We start from the raw sequence: 27,967 nt of genomic DNA on the forward strand, positions 1-27,967 counted from the left end.
TCCGTGAAAATAATCAGTTTTTAATCAATGGATTGGCAGTGTGTGTCACATCCAGGAGACGACTGAACGACAACTCATGTTTCTATTGTCAGCATAAAGTACAGTTCTGATACCAGCAAACTGAATGGCAGGTAAATATCAGGCAAGCCTTAGGGTGGACATTAATTATTAAGGCAATGAATTAATTTCATTTGGCATAATTTTGGCATCTACATCCTTTGTATAAACATAAAAACAGAGACAACTCATCCCTCATTCATACAAAAAAATATATTCCTAAAAGAAACACCTTCTGGCTGCGAGAGACTTTCTCCTGTTGTGCATCTTGTGCTACAAAAGTAGTAAAATAAACCCATAATATTCAAACTTCTTCTACAGGTCAGAGTTTTAAACAATATATTATGAAGGCAGAAACAGCAGTAGTACAAAATAATTGTGGGTCAGTAGGACAGGACATCATTAAAGAGGTAAAACCATTACGTTGACCCTCTTGTTATCTACAATAAATCTTCCATTTTTCTCAGGCAGCTGGATTCAGCAGCAGATGAGGAGCGGGATTTCAAGTCCACTCCGTGGATTAACTTCATCTATTATGTACTTTGGCCTCATTGAAGAGAAGCTACATTTGGGTCAGGAGAACAACCTTTCCTCGGTGTAGCTGTATTTCCAACGTGCCATGGTGGCTAAGTGCATCCAAGAGGGGAAACTTCACATAATGATCAACATATGGATACACCTGCACACACATCATTTAAAAAGGCAGCCAAGTGCAGCAATAAAAAGCATTGAAATCACATTAAAAACAAACCACTAAAAAGTGATGTAATGTGACAGCTGAAGAGGCAGTTTGAAACATGGTACTGAAGGTGCGGCTCACAGGACGAAGAACAAATCAAGTCAAATCCAAACTTTAAAGCCCATATGTGGGCTGGGATCTGATCTCCATTTGTGGCACTTTCTCTTTGGTGCCATCTTTCTGCAAGCCTTCACCCTGAAGATGGACTGCATGTTGGGGGTCAAGTCTTCACCCTGAAGACAGACTGCATGTTGGGGGCAGATTTTCCATTGTTCTGAAAAAAATATGTCTTGTGCCAAGTAATTTATTGAGAAAATTATGAATTGTAACTATCCCAACCTGGCAGTGTTTGGCAATTTAAGTGTTTCTATTTATAATTTATGGGCATTTTGGTATTTCATAGTAGCGATCATAAGAAAAAGGACACTGTGAATATGCAAGTCTATCAGCAAATGCTCGCTGTGAGATTAACAAGCACCACGACTTGAGAGCTCCAGCCTCGTATGAGGTAAGGTGTGTGGTGAATATCTTCTGAAATTTCATACAAGAGAACAAACAAACAAACAACATTCACTAGCATGTAAGCAATATTCTAATCGACTTCATGGCACTGACTTGTACCCATTTAGAATCTTGAAAACAAGTCCTGGTGCTGGTTTAGCATTGTGCATCGTCATCATCATCATCAATAGATAAATAAAAAATACTGTACTATGTAACAAAAAACCAACAAGGATTGTCTAACTGGATGTGTGAAACGTCTGTGCGTGAGTTCTCTCCAGGCAGTTTCTCCTTTGTGGAATCAAGAAGACAGCAAAAATGACAAGTGCACGCCGAGCACAGAGCCAAACCACTAAACACAGGCTCCTGTGTTGTGCTCTCATACACGTATGTGGTCTATACTCCTTCTACTGGTCCAGCTGACCCCTGCCTTCCCCGTCCAGGAAGAGCTGAAGTTTGACCCAGTTTTGGTTGTGTGGTTGTGGAGTGTGTGCAGTGTGGCCCTGTGGCCAGCAGAGGTGGCTGCTGAGGCTCCTGGGGAGGTCACTGCAGGTCAACTTCAGTTCACCAGCAGGACGTCCTCGTACGTCGTCGTTCTGGGGGAGTCAAACCAGGACCATTCATTCTGTTAGAGTGTGCAATAATGTCCTATATTTCTTAGATTTAATATCACAATAAAATGTTCTTAAGAGTCAATTCAAGATGACAATGTTGACAAGGTCTGGTATTGGATTCCCAAACATGTTGGAGCAATGCAAGATTTTGGACTTGACCTTCATCTGTGGCTCGCTCTTCTTCTGAACACTTACTGCCCTAACAATGCATAGATCTTCTTCTTACATTCATGAATGAATACGGTTGTTGATTGAGTAACTGTGTTATAATGTTGATAATTATCTATGTAAATTGAGTCTAGTTATGATGAACTCTGGAACACAGTATATTAGAGAATAGGGGTAGGACTAGACAAGCATCTGCTTCCTCCTACTCCTTTTCGGACATGACCATTTGATTAGTTATTTTGTTTTTTTTGGTCTGTTTTTAATTCTTATTTTATTTTATTATATGTATTTATGTGTACATTAGGGGTGTCACGATACACTCATTTCACGATATGATACACGATATTGGGTTCACGATAACGATACGATACGATATTTTAACAATATTTTTTTTAACAAAAGTAAATAATTTTTATGTATTTATTCATCATTTATTTAACCATGTGAGTCCCGTTGAAATCGAAACCTCTTTTCAAGGGAGCCCTGGGAAAATAGTCTTTCATTTGAAATACACAAAATACAAAACAAATGCCGTTTTTGGAAATTGTTATTATAATAACTAGAAAACAACATGGAAGATAATGCTTCTCTTGCAATAGAATGTGTCACACTGTCACAAACTAAATGTTTGTTGCATGGTGAAAGAAAAATAAAGTATACAATCTATTTCTTAAATAACTCATGCTCAATGGTCCCTAAACTTATGTAATCTTATGTACCCCTTGAGCTGTTTTGCCATGCCAGTAGTAGTCTACCCCCTCACTCATGCGTGTTGATTCTGTATATTTCCTTTTTTTAATGTTCGAAATAAATTTTCATTCATTCATTCATTCATAGATCAAATAACTAGTTTAACAAACAGACATCATATATAGTTTGTTGCCCTCTCGCCCCACCTGTCACAGCAGCAGAAGAAGGAGCAGGGCGAGGTCTCCAGCACCCTGAACTTCCCGGAGCTCGGCGTGTCTGTACACTCCGCTATGAAGGCGTGCAGGTCCGTGATGTGGATGGCCTCCTGGGTGTGGTGCTGAGGACATCAGAGGATGTGTTTGTTATATTGGTTTGTTTCTCTCCTGTGTCACACTCTGTAGCCTTCTCTCACCCTTCTCCCAGTCACAAAAACAGTAATGACAGACCTGGTTTGACAAGAGTTAAATCAACTAAATCCAAGGTTCTCACACCTCGAGGACTTTTCAAGGACTTTCCAGGACAAATTCCCTCAAATTCAAGGACCAACACAGCATAGTTTGAAACACCGATCAAGGTTCAGAGTTTTGGACAAACAGCATGTGAAACAAGGATTCACAGACAGCGGAAGGTAGCCTATTTACTAACATTAAGTACAAAAGAAAGAAAGAAAAGAACTTCAATTTCAACAACTTCAAAAAGAGTTGCATCTATTTTTGCACAAAATATATAAATTCAAGCAGTTTCAATGACACGTCTATTAACTTACCGTAAGTCTATTCTCAAAAACTTCCTAGGCCTTTGATTTTCCTCTCTCTCTCAAACTCAAATTCACAAACTTTCAAGGCCTTCAGGGACCTGTGAGAAACCTGTAAATTAACAGACAGACCTCCTCACCTCAACAAGGCCTTCAGGGACCTGTGAGAAACCTGTAAATTAACAGACAGACCTCCTCACCTCTACAAGGCCTTCAGGGACCTGTGAGAACCCTACAAATTAACAGACAGACCTCCTCACCTCAACAAGGCCTTCAGGGACCTGTGAGAAACCTGTAAATTAACAGACAGACCTCCCCACTTTGACAAGGCCTTCAGTAGCCTGGGTAAACCCAGCCCCCAGTGACCTGCTCTCAGACTGACCCTGCTCACGAGTCACAAGGTAGTGACTGAGAACAGGTCTGAGAGCAGGTCACGTGGGGGCTGGGTTTACCCAGGCTAGGCCTTCAGGGACCTGTGAGAAACCTGTAAATTAACAGACAGACCTCCCCACCTCAACAATAGAGCATAAAATAGGACATGGAAGAGGACAGACGAGCAAGTCGAGACCGCTGCCTGGCTACCTTGATGGCCTCGTAGGCTCCTGTGATGAGAGCGATGAAGAGCGACAGCACCATGTAGATGAAGAGGGAGATGAAGGTGTAGAGGTAGACCTGGCTGAACACCCACACCAGCGTGCTGCTCTCCTGCATCCCAGTGAAGGTCACAAACATGTCGTCTCCGTTGATGAGGGAGAACAGGCACTCGGACACCATGGACAGAGAGCGGAACTGAGGGGGAGAACACCGCACAGAGCCGTGATCAGTATTACATCAAAATGCAGTGAAATTAGTTGATTCAAAAAAGAAAAAGAAAAACATCAATCCTTGAAATAATGAGCGCTATTTCTTTTTAATCATTTTTTTTTCTGATTTTCTTCCATGTTTTCTCCCCAATTGTACTTGGCCAATTCCCAGCTAGGGTGTTGCTCCACTCTCTCTGACGATCTGGGGAGAGTTGTAGACTAGCACATGCCTCCTCCGATACATGTGCATGCCAGCCGCTTCTTTTCACCTGACAGCGAGGGGTTTCACCAGCAGGACGTAGTAGCGCGTGGGAGGATCATACTATTCCCCCCCTGTTCCCCTCCCCCCCAAACAGGCACTCCGACCCCAACCGACCAGAGGAGACACATACCCTTAATCCGACTTCCAACCCGCAGATACGGCCAATTGTGCCTTTAATTGGACGCCCGACCAAGCTGGAAGTAACAGCCGGAGGGGGCTCAAACCTGCAACCCTCATGTTGGTAGGCAGGGAATCTACCGCTGCACTACACTACCCGGATGCCGGCATTGAAATTATGAAATAAAATTTAAATAATGAGCGATACTTCAATCTTCTTTCCTTCACTTGCACCTCTCAACAGGGAGGTCAGGGGTCAGATCTAAAACAGCTCTTTGTTTATGGTGGGGTCACAGTGTTCCCCAGGTTTCTCCACCTTGACATGGTACGGTCCCAGGACGATCCAGCCGCAGAAGCAGTAGCCCAGGTAGATGACGGCCACGCAGCAGCTGAACCGAATCACGTTGGGGAACGCCGCGCGAAGCGTCACGATCAGGATCTATGGGAGGCAGAGTGTGCGAAAGAGTACAGACAATAGATAAGACATTGGCGGATAAATTAACAGGTTTTATGACATTTTCAATCCAAAACATTTTCAATCCATTAAGAGGGATGTTTTTATTACATTATTTGCCTAACACCATGGCTCGGTCCTACGTTGGCTTAAATCGCTGGCTTGCAGGGGGAAGGTAAGTAGGTCTGACTGTGACAGTCCTTGGAAGGGAGACCATCTGGTGCTGGAAGTGGTGTTGGAGGACCAGTAGGAGGTGCTCTTCCCTCTGGTCTCATGAATAATCTCCCTAATGCCCCAGGACAGAGACTCTGTCCTGTGATTGAGCACCGTCCTTCGGATGAGACGTTAAAGCGAGGTCCTGACTCTGTGGTCATTAAAGATCCCATCGGTACTCTTCACAAGAGTAGGGGTGTAACCTCGGTGCCCTGGCTAAATTCCCAAACAGGCCTTCCTTCAATCATGGCCACCTAATCATCCCTCAATATCTACTTGGCTCTTTCAGTCCTGCACACGCCGGCATGATAGCTGATGTTTGGTGAGCATTCCAGCGCTAACTGTATTATTATTATTAGAAATATCATGCGCTTTGCACGTTCATTTCTAGCGTCGCCTGCTCAACTGTCGAGCAATTGTGCACCATGCCCCCTCTGCCTTATTATAACAGTGAGATTATTATGATCATTATTATCTGTAACTTACATTGTACTTCTGGAAGAATGTGAGGTAGCGAATGACTCCGACCCACACCAAGAGAGTGGACGTCCCCAAAAGGATGCCGCACAAATCGTATGAGGACATAGTCTGTGAGGAGAGAAGGGAGACATGAAGAAGGAAAGGTGAATCTAAATGTACCCACGAGGAGAAACTAGAACAGACATGTCCACTAGAGGGTGGTGCTGGGGAGCAGGACCCACCTTGGACTCGATGCCCATTTTGATGATGCTGCCGGTGATGGTGAGGAGGTCGCTGACGATAAGGAGGAGGTACCAGCCGTTAATGAACTCCAAGCGGTCTGACCAGCGCACTTCACGGTCCAGACTGTCCTTAAAGAACTGAACAAACTCCTGAAAACACACGGAGAGCGGGAGACAGAGACATGACGACACCGCGACAGGAAGAAACGAGGCAAAAATGACTTTGCGGTATTGTACTGTACGGTACTGTATGCAGGGTTCGTGCAGCTTTTTAATAGTAAAATTCAAGCACTTTCAGAGCACTGAGAGCAGTAACTGTAACTAGTAACCGTATTCAGAATACTACAAATCTAAACTGTAACTGTAATGGAATACAGTGACTCATATTTTCTATTTTAGATACTGTATTTTAAATAGATGCAGGGCTGTGAATCTTCACTGACCTCACGATTCGATTCGATTACGATTCAGAGGGCTACGATTCGATTCGATTACGATTATCGATGCATCTCGATGCATCTTATATCGATGCATCACTTTTTTCCGCAATACATGATTTATTTTTTCTCACTTTCTTTTTTCTCACTGTGTGGCTACTTTTATGCATTTGGAATTGCATTGTACTATGATCCATAATTAAAATAAACAACTGCATGTACTTCCATTATATTTTATTTGATTATAAAAATAAAAAAAATTAAAAAAAAAGGGGGGGGGGGGGGTTTATAATCGATTTTTGACATTTGTGAATCGATGCAGAATCGTGCACGTCCGCATCGCGATGCATCTTATAATCAATTATTTTTGACACCCCAAGATGCATTCCGTTACTCCCCAACCCTGGTTATCAAATACTCATCTTCAGTCTATTCACAAATACATATTAGGGATGGGCATTTCTAGCAAAAACACTATTCGAAATTCGCTGGCCAAAGTTGACTTTTAACATAAAAAAAATTCGAAATTCGATGCCCATCCCTAATACATATTGGCAAACATCATGGGCCCTAAAACAATATAGTCTATTAGTTTTACACTTTCCCTTTTCTCCTTCCTTCTAGCTTTGTAATCTGTGGGCGGCTGTAGCTCAGGAGGTACAGCGGCTCGTCCACTAATCGCTTTGGATAAAAGAGTTTGGTGGTTCGATCCCCGCCTCCTCCAGTCTGCATGTCCCAGTGTCCTTGGGGAACATACTGAAGCCCAAATTGCTCCGGATGGTTGTACCAGGCAGCACCCCGCGCCGCGGGGTAGCTTGCCGCCGCCATCAGTGTATGAATGTGTGCGTGAATGTCGTAAAGCGCTTTGGATAAAAGCGCTATATAAATGTAGTCCATTTACCATTTAATCTGAGCAACTACCCCAAGCTGGTCTTGCTGTTTATTTCTGACATTTTGTTGTATATGTACTTACATGTTGCAGCAGGATGCCTCTCAGTATGGAGCGCCCACACAGCACCAGCGACAGCACACACACAGACACCACACCTATGTCAAACGCCAGACGCGTGTAGTTCTCCGCTGAGGGTTTGACACAGAAAGCACAACTGTTCACTTCATGTCTGCACGATTGCCTAACTCCGGCCAAAGGGCATTTCAACAGTCTTCCATTTAAGAAATAGAACAGATTTGCTTCGTACTACCACCAACTACTTCTACAGAAATATGAAAAATGTTGCCCATTTTGTCTAAACTAAATGCTAAAACAAACAGCAAATTGTTGCTACATTAATCATATTTAAGCCAATTTCATTCCATAACATTTGCAGACTGGTTTCATAATGAAATCTACCCCCCCCCCCCCCCCCACCCCTTCGTCAGTTCTAGTTCCTATGCGGCGTGTAATGGTAACCTAAAACTTTTCACTTTTCACTCAAACTTCCTCCTTAACACACCTGCTGGAATTCGTGCATTCGTACTACTGTAATAATCCTGCTATGAATAGTATGCCTACTACTGCTAAATCCTGTTACATGCTCTTCTCTCCACCTTCCAACAGTCTCATCCATCATCCACCTCTTCTCTGTGTATCTCACCCTGTCCAGAGATGCTGGTGTCTTTACACTCCCTTATGGACGCCTGGTTGTCTAGGCTGATCTTCACCTTGCCGCTGTGAGCCTTGTTGTCCAGGACTATCTGGAGGAGAGAAGACACCAGCGGACAATGAGCTCACGTCCTACTGTAGTAGAAGTGATGAAGCATCAGAAGTGATGCTCAGACATGACATACAATTCGCCACAAAATTGTACATGATGTTTTACATTGAAATCAAAGAGAAAAAGGACAAGCTATGTAACATCATCAACCCAGCCAATAAAGAATATGAGATAAAATAGATTCTGAATAAGAATAGAGCAAAATGGTTGCATCTGTTTATAGGAAGATGCACAACTGACGATTTCAGCACACTTCTGGAGGCGAGCCTAACTACACCAAACATCTGAGTGCCAGAGTAACTATCATAAGTAATACAAATTCATTAACTTAATAGTAAACTAAATTACCAAACTACCAGGTCACTTAATATGAATACAACAAAGATATTTCTGGCGCTAGCCCTCATTGACTGCCAGTTGGTATTGAGGCATATTGAAGTGGGGGGGAGGGAATCATGCAAAGTAACATGATCAGATATATTTGATATTAAATGCTCCAGGACTGACTGCGTCTTTCACACAGCAGAACACTTCCTGTTCAACACACTTGAAGAACGAAAAGTTGCCTTGACACTACTGGGGATTGAACCAATCGCACTTTGACTACTAGGCAGCCTCTCTGACCAGGTAAGGGCCTAGAGGTCATCTCCTCTTTGCTTTTGGGTGTGTGTTCCTCACCGTTACTTTGGGTGTGTGTTCCTCACCGTTACTTTGGGTGTGTGTTCCTCACCGTTACTTTGGGTGTGTGTTCCTGACTGTTACTTTGAGTGTGTGTTCCTCACCGTTACTTTGAGTGTGTGTTCCTGACTGTTACTTTGGGTGTGTGTTCCTCACCGTTACTCTGAGTGTGTGTTCCTGACTGTTACTTTGGGTGTGTGTTCCTGACCGTTACTTTGGGTGTGTGTTCCTCACCGTTACTCTGAGTGTGTGTTCCTGACTGTTACTTTGGGTGTGTGTTCCTGACCGTTACTTTGGGTGTGTGTTCCTCACCGTTACTTTGGGTGTGTGTTCCTCACCGTTACTCTGAGTGTGTGTTCCTGACTGTTACTTTGGGTGTGTGTTCCTGACCGTTACTTTGGGTGTGTGTTCCTCACCGTTACTTTGGGTGTGTGTTCCTCACCGTTACTCTGAGTGTGTGTTCCTGACTGTTACTTTGAGTGTGTGTTCCTGACTGTTACTTTGGGTGTGTGTTCCTCACCGTTACTTTGGGTGTGTGTTCCTCACCGTTACTTTGGGTGTGTGTTCCTCACCGTTACTTTGAGTGTGTGTTCCTCACCGTTACTTTGGGTGTGTGTTCCTCACCGTTACTTTGGGTGTGTGTTCCTGACTGTTACTTTGAGTGTGTGTTCCTCACCGTTACTTTGAGTGTGTGTTCCTCACCGTTACTTTGGGTGTGTGTTCCTGACTGTTACTTTGGGTGTGTGTTCCTGACTGTTACTTTGGGTGTGTGTTCCTGACCGTTACTTTGGGTGTGTGTTCCTCACAGTTACTTTGGGTGTGTGTTCCTGACTGTTACTTTGGGTGTGTGTTCCTCACAGTTACTTTGGGTGTGTGTTCCTCACCGTTACTGTGAGTGTGTGTTCCTCACCGTTACTTTGGGTGTGTGTTCCTGACTGTTACTTTGGGTGTGTGTTCCTCACAGTTACTTTGGGTGTGTGTTCCTGACTGTTACTTTGGGTGTGTGTTCCTCACAGTTACTTTGGGTGTGTGTTCCTGACTGTTACTTTGGGTGTGTGTTCCTCACAGTTACTTTGGGTGTGTGTTCCTCACCGTTACTTTGGGTGTGTGTTCCTCACCGTTACTCTGGATGTGTGTTCCTCACCGTTATGTAAAAAGTGTAGCAGTCGGGGATCTCGTTGTTGATGATGGTCTGGAGGTTGATTGCCTTCAGTTGGAACTCTATGGTGACATTAATGAGCCTGGGAAAAGAGGAAACAGAGAGGGACAGTGACACAGAGTGGGGTGGCAGAGAGGAAACAGAGAGGGAACAGAGAGGGACAGTGACACAGAGTGGGGAGGCAGAGAGGGACAGTGACACAGAGTGGGGAGGCAGAGAGGGACAGTGACACTGTGTGGGGTGGCAGAGAGGAAACAGAGAGGGACAGTGACACAGAGTGGGGTGGCAGAGAGGGACAGTGACACAGAGTGGGGTGGCAGAGAGGAAACAGAGAGGGACAGTGACACAGAGTGGGGAGGCAGAGAGGAAACAGAGAGGGACAGTGACACAGAGTGGGGAGGCAGAGAGGAAACAGAGAGGGACAGTGACACCGTGTGGGGTGGCAGAGAGGAAACAGAGGGGGACAGTGACACAGAGTGGGGTGGCAAAGAGGAAACAGAGAGGGACAGTGACACAGAGTGGGGTGGCAGAGAGGAAACAGAGAGGGACAGTGACACAGAGTGGGGTGGCAGAGAGGAAACAGAGAGAGGGACAGTGACACAGAGTGGGGAGGCAGAGAGGAAACAGAGAGGGACAGTGACACAGAGTGGGGAGGCAGAGAGGAAACAGAGAGGGACAGTGACACAGAGTGGGGTGGCAGAGAGGAAACAGAGAGGGACAGTGACACAGAGTGGGGTGGCAGAGAGGAAACAGAGAGGGACAGTGACACAGAGTGGGGTGGCAAAGAGGAAACAGAGAGGGACAGTGACACAGAGTGGGGTGGCAGAGAGGAAACAGAGAGAGGGACAGTGACACAGAGTGGGGAGGCAGAGAGGAAACAGAGAGGGACAGTGACACAGAGTGGGGAGGCAGAGAGGAAACAGAGAGGGACAGTGACACAGAGTGGGGTGGCAGAGAGGAAACAGAGAGGGACAGTGACACAGAGTGGGGTGGCAGAGAGGAAACAGAGGGGGACAGTGACACAGAGTGGGGTGGCAGAGAGGAAACAGAGAGGGATAGTGACACAGAGTGGGGTGGCAGAGAGGAAACAGAGAGGGGACAGTGACACAGAGTGGGGAGGCAGAGAGGAAACAGAGAGGGACAGTGACACAGAGTGGGGAGGCAGAGAGGAAACAGAGAGGGACAGTGACACAGAGTGGGGAGGCAGAGAGGAAACAGAGAGGGACAGTGACACCGTGTGGGGTGGCAGAGAGGAAACAGAGGGGGACAGTGACACAGAGTGGGGTGGCAAAGAGGAAACAGAGAGGGACAGTGACACAGAGTGGGGTGGCAGAGAGGAAACAGAGAGGGACAGTGACACAGAGTGGGGTGGCAGAGAGGAAACAGAGAGGGATAGTGACACAGAGTGGGGTGGCAGAGAGGAAACAGAGAGGGGACAGTGACACAGAGTGGGGAGGCAGAGAGGAAACAGAGAGGGACAGTGACACAGAGTGGGGTGGCAGAGAGGAAACAGAGAGGGGACAGTGACACCGTGTGGGGTGGCAGAGAGGAAACAGAGAGGGACAGTGACACAGAGTGGGGTGGCAGAGAGGAAACAGAGAGGGACAGTGACACAGAGTGGGGAGGCAGAGAGGAAACAGAGAGGGACAGTGACACAGAGTGGGGAGGCAGAGAGGAAACAGAGAGGGACAGTGACACAGAGTGGGGTGTGGCAGAGGCAGAAAGACATTGGCCACACTCTCTCAGCACAGATAGAGACACTGTGGAGCGCGTCACCATTCAGAAACCACGCCCAAAACGGGGGGAAACAGAAACCCCCTCCAATCCTGGTGTTCTCCTATGTAGCGTGTTGCACACAAAGATCGTATATACGGAAGATGAACACTCCAACTTACTTCCTTGACAGCTAGATGCATATTTTTCTTCTCGCCAATTCTCAATGGCTTCCTTGATTTGCTCAGGAGTACAAGAAATACTTTAATTGCCGATTTTTTTACATTTGTTGTCTGCGCAGCCCAACACACAACAGCTTTTAGATCTGTTTAATTCAAGGAAAATGACGCTGGTGTATGGGAGTGAATGGAGCGCTTTCCCCCGTGATGGGCGTGGCCTGTGTAAGTGTGTCAAGGGACTTGAGCCACTGTTCTTGCATGCATGCTTGAGTGTGCGTGTGCAGCGGAGATAAGGGACTTGAATGTTGAATGTCATCAGATAGAACAGACATGGAGACCAAACGAGGAGAAGCTGGAGCCATGTGAAATAGGAAACCTTACTTGTGGAACTTGAGGGTGAAGTTCTTGTAGCTGCGCTCACCACCGCTGGTGAGCGGAGCTGGAGGGACAGACAGAGGGTTCACTCCAACACAGTCTGGAGACAGCACAGACAGACAGAGAGAAGAGACATTTACAGTCAGCACTGGTATATCATTTAGTTACTGTCAAACAGAGTAAAAAAAATTAAATCTGGTTAATGTACGCATTTACATTAGAAAGTGATACAGGGGAAATATTGCAGTGACTATGTTTAGATGGACTGCAATAATCTGACTATTGACCTTAATCTAAATAAGACAATATAGATTAAAACTGCAGTTATTAAACCCCTACTAAAAAAGCGTAGCCTTGATACATCGGTAATCAGTAACTACAGACCAATATCTAATCTCCCCTTTATAGGCAAAATAATTGAAAAGGTTGTTTACCTACAACTCAATAGTTTCCAAACCTCAAATGATCTCCTAGATAAACTCCAATCAGGCTTTCGCCCCCATCACAGCACTGAAACCGCGCTTACTAAAGTCATAAATGACATTAGGAGATATGTGTGGCCTATTAAGGTTCGAGTCCAACTGTTATAAAGGTATGGACATTTTTCCAATCATGTGTGTGTAGTCATGTTTCTTATACAGTCATGATGTCGGGGGATTCAATATAGAAAAATTTATTTATTCTATTATGCAAACCCAATGAGTCCTCTATAAGATTTTAACTCCTTTTGTAACTGCTGCGCCTGTTGCTTAATGCACTTTTTATGCTCTTTCTTAAAGTTTTGTTGTGATGCTTTTAAATGTCTATTTTATTCTCTTCTTTTATTCCTTTGTTTTCTTGTCAACCATTTTATGTGAAGCACTTTGAATTGCCTCTGTGTATGAAATGTGCTATACAAATAAACTTGACTTGACTTAAGGTGTTTACATGAGTTGCTTATAGAATATTCCATTCATATTCCCATATATACTGTATATATATATATATATTGCGATATGCCACACGATTTTAGTGGGAATGGTAATTTATCAGATCAGATAAACTTTATTGTCCCCGAGGGGAAATTTGTCTTGGGCTACAAAGTGCATTACAGCATGTCGATCGGCAGTAACATGTACCAACAAAAGAAAACAACAACGACAACAACATGACAGCAAGACAACAGTAGCATTTGAACAAGACATTGCACAGGCGGTTAAATTTTTCTTGCCTGTTTAGGCAAGAAAAATTGCACCCCCCATATTACACCGACCCTTATTGCACTATCATGTGAAAATAAGATGATAAAATAATAAGATAAATAAAAGCATATAACGCATATGAGCATATAAAAGCATATAACCATTATGTATTTCATTTTCACAGAGAAAACATATACGTATACAAATGTCATGTGATTTTGACTGGGGTCTGTACCACACAAGCATGTTCCCTTATGTCTGGAGAATATGATTTGTAGGCCGAGGCATCTCTGTAGCACCACAATGCTGTATGTGGCTGTATGCAACGCTATGTTGTATGTTGCTGTATGTAATGCTATGTTGTATGTTGCTGTATGTAACGCTATGTTGTATGTTGCTGTATGTAATGCTATGTTGTATGTTGCTGTATGTAACGCTATGTTGTATGTTGCTGTATGTAACGCTATGTTGTATGTTGCTGTATGTAACGCTATGTTGTATGTTGCTTTATGTAACGCTATGTTGTATGTTGCTGTATGTAATGCTATGTTGTATGTTGCTGTATGTAACGCTATGTTGTATGTTGCTGTATGTAATGCTATGTTGTATGTTGCTGTATGTAATGCTATGTTGTATGTTGCTGTATGTAACGCTATGTTGTATGTTGCTGTATGTAACGCTATGTTGTATGTTGCTGTATGTAATGCTATGTTGTATGTTGCTGTATGTAACGCTATGTTGTATGTTGCTTTATGTAACGCTATGTTGTATGTTGCTGTATGTAATGCTATGTTGTATGTTGCTGTATGTAACGCTATGTTGTATGTTGCTGTATGTAATGCTATGTTGTATGTTGCTGTATGTAACGCTATGTTGTATGTTGCTTTATGTAACGCTATGTTGTATGTTGCTGTATGTAATGCTATGTTGTATGTTGCTGTATGTAACGCTATGTTGTATGTTGCTGTATGTAATGCTATGTTGTATGTTGCTGTATGTAATGCTATGTTGTGACACATTTTACTTTTATCAAATAATTGCAGACTCCTGCGATTTGCGATATTGCACTCGGCCATATTGGACAGTAGATAGCCTGGAAAGGTGGGAGAGAGAGGGGATGATATGTGGCAAAGGACCACGGGTCGGATGATACCTGATGCAGCATTTGTGTGCGTATGCCTTTAAGACCGCGAACCGCGTCTTAAAGGGATACACACACAAATGAGGGATATACACGCAAATGCTGCATCAGGTATCAATGGGTTAAACCCGGGCCGACCACGCGAAGGACTAAAAAGCCTTAGTGGTACGCTCTCTGCAAGGTGAGCCACCGGGACGCATCGTTGTTGGACTTTTTACAATGAGGACAATACAAATAAAATACTGTACAATCATATCAAGCAGCTTAGCAGGATGAGGCGTTTGAGATACAGGTGGTCTCAGACCCCGGGAGATGAACTTTAAATACACGTTTATTTCTGCTGTTCACCTTGCTTCCCCAAATTGGACTCAAGAATCCCCGCATTTGAGGAAGTGGGACACTCTCCACATGTGACAACGTATGTGTGTGTGTGTTTGTGTGTGTGTGTGTGTGTGCGTGCGTGTGTGTGTGTGTGTTTGTGTGTGTGTGTGTGTGCGTGCGTGTGTGTGTGTGTGTGTGTGTGTGTGTGCTAGAGAACAACCATGCCATGCTTTAAAGTTGATAGAAGGCTTAACCAATTATTCAGTGACGTTTGATCTGATCTCATTCCACACCACCAACCAACACGTAGCCAACACGTACTGTAGGTGAATCAGCTTTCTAGCACTGTCAGCAATCTTGATAGAAATCTGTCAGACACAGTGTTGCTCCTGTACCTGTGATGATTTGAGGGTCTATACTGAAGGTGTCGTTAGCTGGGTCGATGCTTCCTTTCTTGTAATACTGCTGGCAGAGGGAGAGGGCGCTGCCGTTCACCCCAACACCGTACACATAGGCATAGCGTCCCACTGTGGTCTCTGGTAGGACCAGGTACTGGAGACGAGAGAAGGGAGAGTTAGGGCTCTGATCACTGCCTCTGCACTCACCGCTGTCTTCCTGTGGTTTTCTGTTGCCAAGTTACTTTCGTAGAGTAAACATAGTGCAGCTATTGCAGAAATAGAATAAATGTTCTTTACTAACTTCTCTTTACTGAAAAACAGTAATTACAAAAGTAATTACAAGTTTTGCACCCTTCTCTTTTTTGTTATGTTTTCCCCCCATTTTCTCCCCAATTGTACTTGGCCAATTGCCAAAATGTATTGATTAAAAAGTCCATTCCAGTCTGTTTATGAGTGGGTGGATGTATCCAAGCGGTGTGTGTACATTTTCTTTGTTTCTTTTCTTTCACTTTGTATGATTTGTATTTTTTTATAGGGTATTTTCTTAGCAATGTTATTTATTCCAATTTGTGCTCGTTGTTGTTTTATAAGGTGTTTGTTTTTGATATTATCTGTTGAGACCAAGGATCACAATGGTAACGATTCTTTAGACTTTTTTTTTTTTTTTTAGTTGCACGTCTTGTTTGTTAGCATGTACTTTTTAAACAAATGTCAAATAAACAAGACTAAACTAAACTAAAATAAAACAAAACTACATTTCTGTAATGCTGACCTTTTCCACGGCGTAGGAGATGTGATCGATGACATCGTTCTGCGTGTAGACGGCAAAGGAGTCGTCCGATGCCTCATCGTAGTCCTTGAGGAAGAGGTGTTTGAAGGTCATGGTGTTCTCCTCCTTGAAGGTCACCACCACCTGGTTACTCAGGCCAAACAGCACCAACTGCAGCAAGGCGGGAGGTCGGGGGTAAAGTCAGATATGGGGGGAAGGTACGAAAGAGGGGTAAGTGACAGAGAGAATGAGAGAGAAAAAGTTGATGAGTCGAAAGAGAATGAAGGAGAGCAAGAGATGAAGAGAAACTCAATTAAACGCATAGTTGAAATGACTTCTCTTCCCCTGAGGCAGTGCGTCCCAGGAGCACCAACAAGCCTGCAGGCGTTGTGTTTAACAGCTATGTTGTAATTGATGGCCTGTCTATCAGGTCCTCTGAGGACCGCAATGGAAACAAGCCAGTGCTTGAAATAGCCAGGCTTTATTGTGTTTTTATCCTCGGTGATTGTCTGTACCCTGTATCTTTGTTGACATTTCACCAAATAAATAAATCAAAAAAACTCTCTGTGTTGTTTTTGCACTTCATGCTCATATAGATGTCCGACTATTGAATTTATAGATGCACATTTCTCATATCATTATTATAATGATTGACACCTGTCTCCTCCAGCAGCACAAGTCTCTATGGTCTGCTCAAGCTTTTTCTTTTTCCCCCCTTGCCACCGTAGCCGCGTGCTGCTCTTGTTGGGTCATTGTTTCAGTTGCCACATGACCTCGCAGTAAAATAACCAGTGCATCACGTGAGAACTGTTTCAATTGTTGGGTCTGAAAGAAAGAGCCTGGTCTCCTACCTGCTCTGATATGAAGAAAGAGCCTGGTCTCCTACCTGCTCTGATATGAAGAAAGAGCCTGGTCTCCTACCTGCTCTGATATGAAGAAAGAGCCTGGTCTCCTACCTGCTCTGATATGAAGAAAGAGCCTGGTCTCCTACCTGCTCTCATATGAAGAAAGAGCCTGGTCTCCTACCTGCTCTGATATGAAAAAGAGTCTGGTCTCCTACCTGCTCTGATATGAAGAAAGAGCCTGGTCTCCTACCTGCTCTGATATGAAGAAAGAGCCTGGTCTCCTACCTGCTCTGATATGAAGAAAGAGCCTGGTCTCCTACCTGCTCTCATATGAAGAAAGAGCCTGGTCTCCTACCTGCTCTGATATGAAGAAAGAGTCTGGTCTCCTACCTGCTCTGATATGAAGAAAGAGCCTGGTCTCCTACCTGCTCTGATATGAAGAAAGAGTCTGGTCTCCTACCTGCTCTGATATGAAGAAAGAGCCTGGTCTCCTACCTGCTCTGATATGAAGAAAGAGCCTGGTCTCCTACCTGCTCTGATATGAAGAAAGAGCCTGGTCTCCTACCTGCTCTGATATGAAGAAAGAGCCTGGTCTCCTACCTGCTCTGATATGAAGAAAGAGCCTGGTCTCCTACCTGCTCTCATATGAAGAAAGAGCCTGGTCTCCTACCTGCTCTGATATGAAGAAAGAGCCTGGTCTCCTACCTGCTCTGATATGAAGAAAGAGCCTGGTATCCTACCTGCTCTCATATGAAGAAAGAGCCTGGTCTCCTACCTGCTCTGATATGAAGAAAGAGCCTGGTCTCCTACCTGCTCTGATATGAAGAAAGAGCCTGGTCTCCTACCTGCTCTGATATGAAGAAAGAGTCTGGTCTCCTACCTGCTCTGATATGAAGAAAGAGCCTGGTCTCCTACCTGCTCTGATATGAAGAAAGAGCCTGGTCTCCTACCTGCTCTGATATGAAGAAAGAGCCTGGTCTCCTACCTGCTCTGATATGAAGAAAGAGCCTGGTCTCCTACCTGCTCTGATATGAAGAAAGAGCCTGGTCTCCTACCTGCTCTGATATGAAGAAAGAGCCTGGTCTCCTACCTGCTCTGATATGAAGAAAGAGCCTGGTCTCCTACCTGCTCTGATATGAAGAAAGAGCCTGGTCTCCTACCTGCTCTCATATGAAGAAAGAGCCTGGTCTCCTACCTGCTCTGATATGAAGAAAGAGCCTGGTCTCCTACCTGCTCTCATATGAAGAAAGAGCCTGGTCTCCTACCTGCTCTGATATGAAGAAAGAGCCTGGTCTCCTACCTGCTCTGATATGAAGAAAGAGCCTGGTCTCCTACCTGCTCTGATATGAAGAAAGAGCCTGGTCTCCTACCTGCTCTGATATGAAGAAAGAGCCTGGTCTCCTACCTGCTCTGATATGAAGAAAGAGCCTGGTCTCCTACCTGCTCTGATATGAAGAAAGAGCCTGGTCTCCTACCTGCTCTGATATGAAGAAAGAGCCTGGTCTCCTACCTGCTCTGATATGAGAGACCTATTTGTAAAACACCTTGGGATAACTCTTGTTATCATTTGGCGCTACAGTATATAAATATCAAATTGATTGATTGATGTCAACCAGCATGTGTCACTGTCACGGATATGAAAATCAAAATTATTAGAAAGATTGGGTAGACGAAGGGACAGACATAGAGTTCAACCAGAGTATAGGCCTATTTACAGTCAAACAAAATGGCAGCCTGATTGAAGGGATATATATATATATATATATATATATATATATATATATTATATACATATATATGGTGTGACATAATATCTATATATATATATATATATATATATATATATATATATATATATATATATATATATACATACTGTATATATATATATGTAAGGGATAATGTATAGTGAGGCGGTGATTACGGGGTAAATAATGACCGACAGGTGAATGATTAACTGGGTTTCCATCCAAATGTATCGCATAATTCAAGCGAATTTTGTGAAAATCCGCAAAATAAAATGCGAATTTATGCATGTTTCCATTCAGTTTTGTTTAGCGAGTTTTGGGAGTCGGCAGGTTGAGCAGTCGGTGGCGCTTCTCGTCAGGAGGAGGCGTAACGTGCCTGTGTGCCTGTAAGAGATCTCTATCAGCGGAGACCTGCTTTGATTGAGTCATCACCCGGTGACGGTGATGATCACCGTCCTCATCGTCGTAAAGTCGCCTTCAAAGCATGATGTTAGATTATAACGAACTAGTTGTGTGGCTTAGCCTTCCCAAATGTTGAGGGTCGTTTTTTAGAATTTAATACATAGAATTGGGAACGTTACATTCAATTTCATTCAGACTGCCTGGCGCTAATCGCCACCATTTCCCCCTGGAGTAGCATAAAGCGGAAGTGAAGTCACATCTGGTACGTCATCGTTAATTCGCAAAATCTGTTTCCATTGCAAAAGTTTGCATCTTCCTACTGTCGATACGCTGATAAATCCACCCCCTCCAAGCGTAAAAACATTTATGCGATATTTCGACCTTTATTCTAATTTCTGGTGTTTCCATTCAAGTTTATATTCGCATTTTGGGTAAATGCGAATATCCAGAGGTGGATGGAAACCCAGTTACTGAGCCCGACGCACAGCGGAGGGCTTAATGATTCACCTGAAGGTCATTATTTCCCAGTAATCACCGCCTCACTATACATTATCCCGCTTAGAACACGGCCTACAACTAAATCATTCAATAATCTGACAAAAATAATTATTCAAATAGATTTTTTAATAGCGTTTTCAACGACAAAGCGGTTTCATTTTCGTAATTGGCACACAAGACACCACAGCTGCAACTGGTTGGCCTAATTAGTAGTGTCTGCTGACAAAAGGCTCTTATCAACTGATTAATCCAGGTGTGGCAGAGCAGCGGTCGGTTGTCGAGAAATAATGACCGGTGAATCTTGTTGATTGACCAATCAGAATCGAGTATTCAAGAGAGCCGTGTTCTAAATATATATATATATATATATATATATATATATACATAGATGTGAGTTAGTGAGTGAACATGTCATGTACCTGCACTGTGACAATAATGATCTTGAGCAGCTGCAGGCCCAGCTTGAAGGGCTTGCGGCCCTTGGCTTGGTACTTCTCGCAGGGGCTCATGAAGAAGTACTTCAGCTTCCTGCGAAGGTCCTCCTCTTCCGGCTGCGTCCCCACCCAGTGACCCGCCATCGCCCCGTTGCCATGATGGCAATGGGGCTGAGCATGGTGGTCGTGCTCGTCGCTGCTGTCCATGGAGCCGTATCGAGCGACCGAGGACAGGCTGCCTCTTGCTACATGAGAGGAAAGAGAGGAGAGGAGAGGAGAGGAGAGGAGAGGAGAGGAGAGGAGAGGAGAGGAGAGGAGAGGAGAGGAGAGGGGTTGAGGGTGAATTATGTCATGAGATAACGATTTTAACCAGTAAGTGACTGTGGTCAGGGTCTGTGTGCAGTAACCTCTAAAAGTCGAAGTTCTGATGATTCCAAGACACGTACAGTATTATCTTCTTCGGCATGATAAAACATAATAAAGCCATTCATCAGGACTCAAAAACACCTGATATGCAATGTCCTGGATCTATCAAAGAGTGTGAACTCCAGGATGAATGTCCTGGATCTATCAAAGAGTGTGAACTCCAGGATGAATGTCCTGGATCTATCAAAGAGTGTGAACTCCAGGATGAATGTCCTGGATCTATCAAAGAGTGTGAACTCCAGGATGAATGTCCTGGATCTATCAAAGAGTGTGAACTCCAGGATGAATGTCCTGGATCTATCAAAGAGTGTGAACTCCAGGATGAATGTCCTGGATCTATCAAAGAGTGTGAACTCCAGGATGAATGTCCTGGATCTATCAAAGAGTGTGAAATCCAGGATGAATGTCCTGGATCTATCAAAGAGTGTGAACTCCAGGATGAATGTCCTGGATCTATCAAAGAGTGTGAACTCCAGGATGAATGTCCTGGATCTATCAAAGAGTGTGAAATCCAGGATGAATGTCCTGGATCTATCAAAGAGTGTGAACTCCAGGATGAATGTCCTGGATCTATCAAAGAGTGTGAACTCCAGGATGAATGTCCTGGATCTATCAAAGAGTGTGAAATCCAGGATGAATGTCCTGGATCTATCAAAGAGTGTGAACTCCAGGATGAATGTCCTGGATCTATCAAAGAGTGTGAAATCCAGGATGAATGTCCTGGATCTATCAAAGAGTGTGAACTCCAGGATGAATGTCCTGGATCTATCAAAGAGTGTGAAATCCAGGATGAATGTCCTGGATCTATCAAAGAGTGTGAAATCCAGGATGAATGTCCTGGATCTATCAAAGTGTGTGAAATCCAGGCTGAATGTCTCTCAAGCTGACCAGCACAAGAACATCCCACATCCCAGCATGGAAGCTGCCTTTGAGCTTCTGATAGTCTAGTGAAAATATAATGGGGTTTGAAAACACCTGTCTTCAGCATCTTTCACCTCAAGCTGACACCTCCACCACACACCCCCGAGTCCTACAGCCTGTCTTCAGCATCTTTCACCTCAGGCTGACACCTCCATACGCCCCCAAGTCCTACAACCTGTCTTCAGCATCTTTCACCTCAGGCTGACACGTCCACACGCCCCCAAGTCCTACAACCTGTCTTCAGCATCTTTCACCTCAGGCTGACACCTCCACATGCCCCCATGTCCTACAGCCTGTCTTCAGCATCTTTCACCTCAGGCTGACACCTCCACCATACGCCCCCATGTCCTACAGCCTGTCTTCAGCATCTTTCACCTCAGGCTGACACCTCCATACGCCCCCAAGTCCTACAACCTGTCTTCAGCATCTTTCACCTCAGGCTGACACCTCCATACGCCCCCAAGTCCTACAACCTGTCTTCAGCATCTTTCACCTCAGGCTGACACCTCCATACGCCCCCAAGTCCTACAACCTGTCTTCAGCATCTTTCACCTCAGGCTGACACCTCCATACGCCCCCAAGTCCTACAACCTGTCTTCAGCATCTTTCACCTCAGGCTGACACCTCCATACGCCCCCGAGTCCTACAACCTGTCTTCAGCATCTTTCACCTCAGGCTGACACCTCCACCACACACCCCCGAGTCCTACAGCCTGTCTTCAGCATCTTTCACCTCAGGCTGACACCTCCATATGCCCCCAAGTCCTACAACCTGTCTTCACCTCAGCTTTCACCTCAGGCTGAGACACCTCTCCTCTGTGCTTCACTGGCTGTCATCCTGTCCTCTTCTCCCTCAGGTACTATGAAGTGACAGCCTCTGTTCTGGTTCACCGAGCTCTCTCTACCGCTGCATACTTTACTTTTCCATCAACGTCTGTTCATCAGCAGCCTCCCAGGTGAGAGAACAGGATCTGGCTACTTGAAGCGTTCACTAGAAGAATCACACAAGTTTTTTTTTTAACAGCCAACACGCTTCCAGCAACACAGTCAATCCAAACTACTGGAAATATGAACAATAAATATGATGTAAAAAAGCACAGAGCCTCTGCTGTCTTAACCTTCTTCTTTACCTCATGCTTCTTTGAGTCCTGTTTTCTGATGATGACTGGAAGATTCCTGGGATGGTTGGGTAGCAAGAGCTGACAATTCTTAAAAGTCCACCCTGACTGGGTTCATCAAGAGTAAGACCACAAAAAAGTATTCAAGTACTACGTGGTGTAGGAGCCACATATGGTCGGTCGGGGCGCCTGGTCGGCGTGGAAGGGAACTGGTGGGAATAGCGTGATCCTCCCACGTGCTACTACATCCTACCGGTGAAGCTCCCCCTGTCAGGTGAAAAGAAGCGGCTGGCTACTGCGCTGCGCATGTGTCAGAGGAAGCATGGTGCTAGTCTCGACTCTCCCCAGATTGGCAGAGGGGGTGGAGCAGCGACCGGGGCAGCCGATAGGGCAGCATGGGGATAAATTGGCCAAGTATAATCGGGGAGAAAATGGGGAAAAATCTGAAGATTCATTTTCATTTTTATGGGCAGGCAGACAGCTGTTCTCGGCAGGTTGTAATGTACGCTAAATAGTGAGTGACATGGTGAATCATTAGTTCAATGATGTTCATCATGTCTTCATTTTTACATAGACGTTTTTGTTTTCTTGTGTTCAGACATAGGTTTATAGATGTTATTTATCTATAACATCCAGCTCAGCTGGGCACACCGCCAGTTGCTGAAAAGCAACTGGTTGACACGTCATACCCAGCTGTCAGTGCGACTGCTTCTGAAGAAGACGAGAGTTGACTCGTCGAAACTGTCAAGGTAAATAAATAACATCTATAAACCTATGTCTGAACACAAGAAAACAAAAACGTCTATGGTGAATCATTGTTGACACATTAGACAAATACCCACATTTTCTCCTGTCTCACTGCTCGACTTGTTAAATATTGAGCCCAGGCAACCCTGCATGACTGATCACTCTCACTGATATCATCTCAAATAATGCATTTCAATTAAAAAAAACTTGAAAAGAGGGAATGGTAGGAGAGAGAGGGTGAGAGAGAGCGAGAGAGAGAGAGAGAGAGAGAGAGAGAGAGAGAGAGAGAGAGAGAGAGAGAGAGAGAGAGAGAGAGAGAGAGAGAGAGAGAGAGACACTAGTGGATTTCTCAGCTTAGGTCACCTAGGCTATTTTTCTGTGTTCTAACTTCTAAGCATCTGACTGACTGAGCCGGACCACCGAGCTCATAGTTCATGTTGGAGGGAACAATGTTGGTCAATGTGTTGCGGCTTCACCACATCTCAACTAGCACAAATCACAACCTGGCCTAATCCTCCTCACATGTTTCATAGCCTGCTAGACCCCAGGCTGCAAGAAACAACCAATAATGTAGTCAGTCAGGTTCTTCAACCAGGGTCAGTCAGCTTCTTCAACCAGGGTCAGTCAGCTTCTTCAACCAGGGTCAGTCAGCTTCTTCACCAGGGTCAGTCAGCTTCTTCAACCAGGGTCAGTCAGCTTCTTCAACCAGGGTCAGTCAGCTTCTTCACCAGGGTCAGTCAGCTTCTTCAACCAGGGTCAGTCAGCTTGCTCAACCAGGGTCAGTCAGCTTTTTCAACCAGGGTCAGTCAGCTTCTTCAACCAGGGTCAGTCAGCTTCTTCAACCAGGGTCAGTCAGCTTCTTCAACTAGGGTCAGTCAGCTTCTTCAACCAGGGTCAGTCAGCTTCTTCAACCAGGGTCAGTCAGCTTCTTCAACTAGGGTCAGTCAGCTTCTTCAACCAGGGTCAGTCAGCTTCTTCAACCAGGGTCAGTCAGCTTCTTCAACCAGGGTCAGTCAGTTTCTTCAACCGGGGTCAGTCAGCTTCTTCAACCAGGGTCAGTCAGCTTCTTCAACCAGGGTCAGTCAGCTTCTTCAACAAAGGTTTGTTCCCATGCCAATATGGTTTTAGGGCATATCCTTTCAGCCTTGGAAGTTGGGACTCTCATGTCAGAAGGACTAGCCCGTGCCGGCACGTGCTACATCAGATGGACTCTCATGTCAGAAGGACTAGCCCGTGCCGGCACGTGCTACATCAGATAACGCAGGTCAGGACTGTTCCAAACTCCACGGACCATAAGTCAGCACAGGACAAACACACAGCGAGGCAGTTTCACCTCTGGAAAAGGGAAGTGAGACAGGAGAAATAAACCACTCTTGTACAATGTGGGTCAGCACAGTGCCAGTAAACAAGATGATATGAAGGTACAGAAGAACATGACATCATGCACAACACAAAACAACCATCTGATCTCTTCTACAGCCAACAGAGACAAACAGTCTGTTTCCTCAGACAGTGGGAGTGATTGTTGATTCAGTTCATATCTGTGCTGGAAATGGGCACAACTCCAGATTCACATTGCTGCAATCAATAATAAATGATTTGCTGTTTATCAGTCCTTCAGTGTATTATATACACATTATAAATGATTTGCTGTTTGTCAGTCCTTCAGTGTATTATATACACATTGACAATGAGCAACCGCAGTGCTTAGATTCATTTCCATACACGTAAACACGTTGCAGGAGGATCCGTTTGCACACTATACAACTTTGGAAGCATGGCAATAGCTTTGATTTCACAATGCTAAACGTTTAACTGAGAATTTGAACGTTTTTCAATCTTGTTCAATTTTGTTCACTCTCCGTAGGCCAATATTCTCTGAAATACGATTACTGTGCATGACTCAGCTTGGGGAATAACAGTTTAAGATTTTTAAATTCCCTTGTGTGGTCGACTGCAGTGTAACCAGAACCCATATTCATAAAGGCCACTTCCTACAACCAAAACCTGCTGTTGACCACTGAGAATTAATAGTAGTGCTGCCACGATTAGTCGATTAATCGATTAGTTGATCGTCAGAAAATTAATCGACAACTACCGTACTTTGATAATCGTTTTGAGTACAATTTTAAGAGAAAAGATCTAAATTCTCTGATTCCATCTTCTTAAATGTGAATATTTTCTGGTTTCTTTACTTATTTACAGTAAACTGATATTATCTTTGAGTTGTGGACAAAACAAGACATTTGAGGGCGTCATCTTGGACTTTGGGAAACACTGATCGTCATTTGCTACCATTTTCTGACATTTTATAGACCAAACAACTCATCGATTAATCAAGAAAATAATCGACAGGTTAATCGATTACGAAACTAATCGTTAGTGGCAGGCCTAATTAATAGACGCTAGGATATGGTAGACATATCAGTGTGCGCTGGGGCTTATACAGAATTAGCAGAATTGACAACATTTTCCTTCAAACAGAGAGCGAGCGGGCGAGGTGTCCCGGCCTTGACAGGGGCATGCCTCCGTCTCCCTCTTGAAAGGAAACGGGTGAGAAGAATGAAAGACAGCCAAAAGAATCCAACCACTTGACATTTCCCTTCGACTGTGGGTGACGAGCAAAGTCACGACGAGATCGTCGATCTGAGGAGCGTGTCGCTCGTCACGGCCGATAGCCATCGGACAAACAAAGGTGTGCGTGCGGGCGATTTAGCGTGCCACCGGGTTCAACACTGTGCGATAAGAGTCACTCAGCCTGAATTCATCTGTGGAAATATCCCGCCCTCCCGGGTTCACAACAGTCCGTGCAGACGCCGGTGACTTGGGCAGACGCAGCTATCCGGCTGTCAATCAAATGCACCACGATAACTGAAAACCTGTCAACAACTTCCTATCAGACTGGATCTACTGTAGCTTAGCAGTCTGCAGAGGCCACCCACGGCCAGCACAAGTCCCCAAAACTACACTCACACTTCTCAAACAAGAATGGATGCTATGCTGATATGCACGTTGTTTTACCTCCAGGGACGACGCCATTTCACCAGTCCACAACCCCAATATAAACCTTGGTCTATTATCCTAAATGCAGCTTTGTTGCACTTGCAGCACTGCCTTTGACCTTTGACCTTTTACAACATGCTTTAGGCTCCACTTCACCTCCAAAATGCAAGATGACCTGGGTGTTAGGATGGGAGAAGAGAGGCCCACGTAGACAATCCTGCCGAACACTGAAAACGTGATCATGTGTGAGAGAAGCTTATGAAACAGTGCTAGGCGGGCTATTATCATGCATGAAAGAGCCAGGCTCTTCACATCGACTTGATTCAGGAGATAAATGTGTGCACGTGTGTGTGTGTTTGTTTGTGGCGGTGTGTATGTGTGTGCGTGCGTGCGCGTGTGTGTATGTGTGTGTGTGCGTGTTTGGGGTGTCATATAACAATAACCTTTTTTAGTTCATGTTTCAGGAAAACAAAGAAACTAGAAAGCCTACAATCACTGCAGCCTCTGAAATGAGGGCAACACAGAGCAGAAGTGCAGTAGCAAAAGGTTTCACTAATAGCACAAGTTTACTGAATTTAAAGGTGCATTCTATTATATTGCCACAATTCTATTCCACTGTCACAATTAAGGTAATAATAACCAATAGATTTTTTCATAGTTTAATGCTTTTGTAAAAGTATAATTGATTTGTTTATGTTGGTGGTGGCTGCCACCACCTCCTTAATATGATAATCCCCTGACTGGAGGCCATACTTTTAAATGCACCACTACATCACAACCTAGTAGTATAAGGTGTTGGCACTCAACACATTTTGTGTATCAAGTCATGTAATTACATGATAGAGAGGCGAAAACCACATTGTGTCAAGAAAGACAGATTATGTTGACTCATAGCAAGCACTTGACGTGAGACGCTGAACCAAGCCGTTTTGGTGGAAACACACTGGCAATAATGACTAGTCAGCTGCCCAGAAGACGACAGAGTGCAAAAATACATTTACAATAACGTTAACGTTAGCTGCCGACGGACCGGATGGAGACGTCTCATTAATAGTTGGTTACACCTAGTAGCTGCTATAAGTCCTGAAACGATCGCTTTAAGTAACTGTACAAAACTGTAAATAGGACAACTTAAAGGAAAATGGCAAAGTAACGTTATTGGGCCTATTTCCAAATGTTGACATCTGGTTGACATAACTTTACCTGCGGCGTCACCTGGCGCGGCCATGAACTTGAACGTTAAAAACAAAACAAAGGCAATAATGTTAAACAAGTAAATGAGATAAAATTCAGACTATTGGTTCTGTAAATACAGTAACGTTAGCGATTCGAGCTCCAATGGGTTAGCGTAATAGTCTCTCTCCGCGTAGACAGCTCTCCTGACAGGAATCGGATGAGTTGTTCTGTTGTCCTCCCAAACTCTCTTCCTCACACACGTCATGTGACGTACACCATGTGACGTACACCATGTGAAAGAAACAGCAAAGATCGTCTATTGAGTTGATGATTCACTCGACGGCCAGTCTGTCCTAAAACAGACAGATACAGCTGGATTTGAATTTTTAAAATGTAAAAGAAAAGAAAAGCCAAACCTACTCTAGCCCGGTACAAGTCCCACTATGTTGCACATACATCTTGCATCAGAGCAGTCAGCTGGAAGAAATGTTTTGTGCTAGTTTGCATTATT

At 44.4% G+C, this 27,967-nt stretch overlaps 1 protein-coding gene across 1 annotated transcript; it reads right to left on the bottom strand.

The window, feature by feature from the left end:
• mcoln1a (mucolipin TRP cation channel 1a) lies at nucleotides 1-27,651 on the bottom strand. The gene is made up of 14 exons (XM_083655330.1): nucleotides 27,484-27,651; nucleotides 20,052-20,311; nucleotides 16,143-16,310; nucleotides 15,368-15,524; nucleotides 12,336-12,429; nucleotides 10,048-10,144; nucleotides 8,106-8,205; nucleotides 7,484-7,590; nucleotides 6,074-6,223; nucleotides 5,859-5,960; nucleotides 5,022-5,144; nucleotides 4,106-4,312; nucleotides 2,976-3,106; nucleotides 1-1,893 (listed from the first exon to the last, which is right to left on the bottom strand). The coding sequence occupies exons 1-14, from the start codon at nucleotides 27,506-27,508 to the stop codon at nucleotides 1,857-1,859; spliced, it is 1,758 nt and encodes a 585-aa protein (XP_083511456.1). The 5' UTR covers nucleotides 27,509-27,651; the 3' UTR covers nucleotides 1-1,856.
• Between the last annotated feature and the right edge of the window lie 316 nt (nucleotides 27,652-27,967).

Source organism: Poromitra crassiceps (assembly GCF_964638095.1).
Source record: "Poromitra crassiceps genome assembly, chromosome: 19".
Taxonomy (NCBI): domain Eukaryota; kingdom Metazoa; phylum Chordata; class Actinopteri; order Beryciformes; family Melamphaidae; genus Poromitra; species Poromitra crassiceps.